At 45.0% G+C, this 4,001-nt stretch overlaps 1 protein-coding gene across 1 annotated transcript in view; it reads right to left on the bottom strand.

Moving 5' to 3' along the window:
* Positions 1 to 2,453, bottom strand: part of Lin7c (lin-7 homolog C, crumbs cell polarity complex component) — an 11,659-nt gene extending 9,206 nt beyond the window's left edge. The window contains exon 1 of the mRNA XM_005364053.3: positions 2,384 to 2,453. Within this exon, the coding sequence (XP_005364110.1) occupies positions 2,384 to 2,420 (37 nt within the window). The 5' untranslated portion in view covers positions 2,421 to 2,453. The remainder of the gene's footprint in view (positions 1 to 2,383) is intronic.
* Between the last annotated feature and the right edge of the window lie 1,548 nt (positions 2,454 to 4,001).

Genomic DNA, 4,001 nt, shown 5'->3' with positions numbered 1-4,001 from the left:
AAACAGACAAACAAACAAACACTAAGGGATCAGAAGTTCTGCAGTTAAGAGCAATTCCAGATTCCCAGCACCCACTTGGGCATCTCACAATTACTTAAAACTCCACTTCTAGGGATCTGACAACCTTGTCTGGTCTCTTACCACCATCTAACACACACAACTTAAAAAGAGAAAAACTGAAAAAGAAAAAAAAAAGAATTACACATATACACACACAAATTAGGTTACTGTGATTGGGAAATGTCCAAATGGGTTTTATGAACAAAGAACTTTCGAATGAAGATTCATGTTATAATTCATGCTATAACAGAGGGGATCATGACCTCTGTTCTGATCCCCAAGGTTTTTCTGCACCCATGCCTAAATGTATTACTAATTAACCAAAATTTCAGTAAATTTTAATCTTGTTCATTTACCTCCAAAGATTAGCATTCCTACTAGTCTATACATATTCTAGTCCTTAAACACTTTTGACTTAGTGGGGGAAGTTTTGGATTTCACGCTATACTAAAGAACCAGATATTTACTTCACAGAATTAGGACTTTTCTTTGCACTTTCAGATGAAAAGGTCCAAGCAAACTGAGCAGGGAAACAAAGCGTTGATTCAGTTCTGGATAATAAAAGCATAGACTGTTTTTAATCAAGCAGACTACCTCTGCTTTGATTTGCCACCTCCAGAGTGGCTAGGAAATGTTGTTTCTGGAGTTGCTGGCTTACAAAGTTAAGATTTATTATCCACACTGAAATCCTGTAAGTAGACCTGGAAATGGAGCTCAGTGGTAGAGTGCTCACCTACCATGTGCAATATGCCCTCAACTCAGTAGCCAACGTGGTGACAAGGAGGAAAGCGGAAGGGAGAAGGAAGGAGTAGAGAGAAGTCCAGGAAATTAACACTGGGAAGCAAGCTAAACTCTATTAAATCTAAACTGTACCAAAAAGCTCATGGAGTTTGTGCTCTGGTGAATTATACTTTGATGAGTTAGAAGACAGAGAGGAATTTACTCATAGGTGCTGGTTTACTGTGAACTCTTGAGAGTATCTGCCAGGTCTGTTAAGATTCCTCAATCAGAATCTGACTTGATGTCATCTGACTTGCTGACCCTGTTAACTGGCCTTCATTGCCACCATTCTGAGTTTTCTACTGTATAACTAAAAACTTTGTAACCGCAAACAGCAAATGCCAGAGGATCAGGGTCCACATTTTGTGCTTCATTTAAAACAACCAAGAATGCCAACTTGTTAGAAACCTCCAATTACTCTGCTTAACACAACAGATTTGTTCCTATCCACAAGGCACACTGACATTATGCTCAAGAAGAAAATGTCACAGCTGTAAGCCTACCTTAGTCTTTCCCAAGCTACCCTCGGCCACAGAATGCCGCTTTAATTAAAGCCCTGATAGGCTGGAGAGAAACAAGTCCGCGGAAAGCGGCTCTTTTAAGTGCACCAACTTTAAAATTATTTCCTTCTTGGAAAATATTAATATAGAGACTGCAAATACTAATATATGCAAAGTAGTGTCAAACTCCATTCCACGCTTTGTTTGCCAACAGGCACTTCCTGAGTACTCTAACTTGCAGTTGTAAAAAGCTTGCTCCAGTTGTTTGAAATCTAACGATTTGGGCAGGGCAGAGTGAAATGTTGGAACTCTCCAACTGGCCACCGGTAGACTACTTCCACAGCACGTTTTATTTTTCGTGACTGTTTGCTCTAAGAAGCAATCAACCAACCAGGTTGGCAACTGTAGGGCTTCTAAAAACTAGTATCGCACTTAGGAGTGATTTACAACTAACTACTACTCCACCTAGTTACGTAATCTTCGCAAGACCAAGCCAGTCGGATTGTTTTTAAAGCATCCCCCTCCGTGACGGGAAGGAATGCAAAAGCCAAGAAATACCAACTCAAGGCCCAGGAGGCTGTGGTCAGAGTAATGAAGGCGTCTATGTTGAAATGCGGGCGAGGGAGTTTATGCGGGAATGTGCCTGTGTCTGCCAAGTGTACGAACGAGGGCGAGAGGGCACACGAATTCGTTCACGCACGGGGGGCAATGAAGGTAGATAGTGTCCAACAGCGAGTGGGGCTCTCGCTTTTAGGGTTTATAAAGTCGAAAGCCGCATCTGCAGTGACCCAGGGAGTGTCCGTGTCTGCCGTCGTGAGCAGGTCGTCAGGACCGAGCTGCGCCCACCGTCGGGGTGAACGGAGGGGGTCTGGCGAGCTTTCAAACCGCGGCCAGCGCCTCCCGCGAGCAGCGGCCGGCACGAAGGCCGGCACGAAGGCCGGGTGTCAGCGCCCCGGCCACCTCGCCTCCGCTCCGGCCCGCCAGGCGTTCCGTGAGTCCCCACCCGCCCCGCCCACCGCGGTCGCGGGAGCCGCCGCACTCACCCCTCTCCAGCCGGACAGGTTCCCCCAGCGCCGCCATCTTCTCTTCGGCGAGGCGGACCCACAGGAAGTGACGACACGGAGCCCGCGGTGGGCGGGGCCGGGAAGCCGGAAGGGTGAGGAGGGTTAGTAACGCGAGAGCTCGAAGGATGCGGGTCCCCTACGCAGAGCTGTGGCGGCTGCGTGTTCGCTGTCGAGGTGTTGCTCGCGGTTCCTTCTGTGCTCGTCCACTTCCAACCATCTGAGGTTGAAAAGAACCGATCTCCCGAATTGTCCCCTGCCTCGGGGACAATGTCTTTAGTTACAGGCCCTGCTTGGTCCGCGGTAGCCAGCCTCTGACCTTGGACTTGCACACTGACCGTCTCTCCACGTCCAAGACTCTTAGGAAAAAATAGTAATAATCCACAATTTGACTCTTTTCCACAAGTCTGTTTGAGCAGAAGGGTAGACAATACATAGTAATTGGCTGGGAGAAAAGATGCTTCGATGCGTCAGAAGGTAACGCTTCTAATTGACCAAAATCTTTTGTAAATGAAGTATGAAGTTTATATGTTGTTTTGTAGGTTCAATTTCTAATTTGTAAAAACTTTTGGTACGTATAGGTGTTTTACCTGAGTGAATGTCTGTGCATCATTTACATGCCTGGTGCTTATGGAGGCCACAAGAGGGCATTGGATCCTCTAAAACTGACATTAAAGATGGTTGTGAGCTGCCATGTGGGTGTTGAGACTCAAACCCCATGCTGGCTGGAAGAGCAACCAGTACTCCTAATGGTTGTGCCATCTCTCTAGGCCCTCATAAGGCCACTTCTAAAAATTTTGTGACCCCCAAGACCTTTTAGTCCCTAATTTAAGTGAGATAATTTTCATGAAATTCGGATTTGACTAGCAAATCCCTTGGATCTGCGTTCTCAACACCTCCAGAACGGGATTGGTTTAGTACCTGATGGTGGGGGATCTACTCCTTCTGTTCAACTACAGTCTTCTACATACTATTAAGTAGAGCCAATGCAGACTTCTGTGTAAGACTTAATTTTGAATTCTACCACTGGGTAGTGGTCGTCAAACTTCCTCATACTCGATGCAAATTATGTAGGTTTTTTTATGCTGATAGGAACTAGTCTTATGAACTGGGGCCACACATTAACTTTTCCTCTCCCTACACTTTTTTTCAGTGCCTGAGAATCAAACCCACAGACTTTTATGTGCTACACAAAGGCTCTACTGATGCAGCTTGTCTGAGCTACATCTTCTATCCTGTCCTCTGCTCCGTTGAAGTAGTCTTTCCCATGTCTTTGATAATTGTGACATAATCATAAAATTCCAGAATTCCAGGTTTCAATAGAAGACCATAAAGATTTCTAGAGGATAAAAAGTCGCCCTCTAATAACTAGTAATCAGAATCGGATGCACTTTTCATTAACATCCCTGGAAGAACTCTGCAAGCGATACAATTTGATAGAAAAGTAACTCCCAAACTAGGATTGGCTATTTGTTTTCTAGAGCTTCCATAGCAAAGAATAACAAGTGGAATGTCTTAAGACAGCAGATAGTTGTCTCACGTTTCTAAAATAAAGGCGTTGTGTTCCTTCTGAATCTACAGGAATCCTTCCTTGTTTTTT

The sequence above is a fragment of the Microtus ochrogaster genome (genome assembly GCF_000317375.1).
Source record: "Microtus ochrogaster isolate Prairie Vole_2 chromosome 14 unlocalized genomic scaffold, MicOch1.0 chr14_random_1, whole genome shotgun sequence".
Lineage (NCBI taxonomy): Eukaryota > Metazoa > Chordata > Mammalia > Rodentia > Cricetidae > Microtus > Microtus ochrogaster.
Note: the sequence above shows the minus strand (reverse complement) of the source record. Positions and strands in the feature narration are given on the sequence as shown.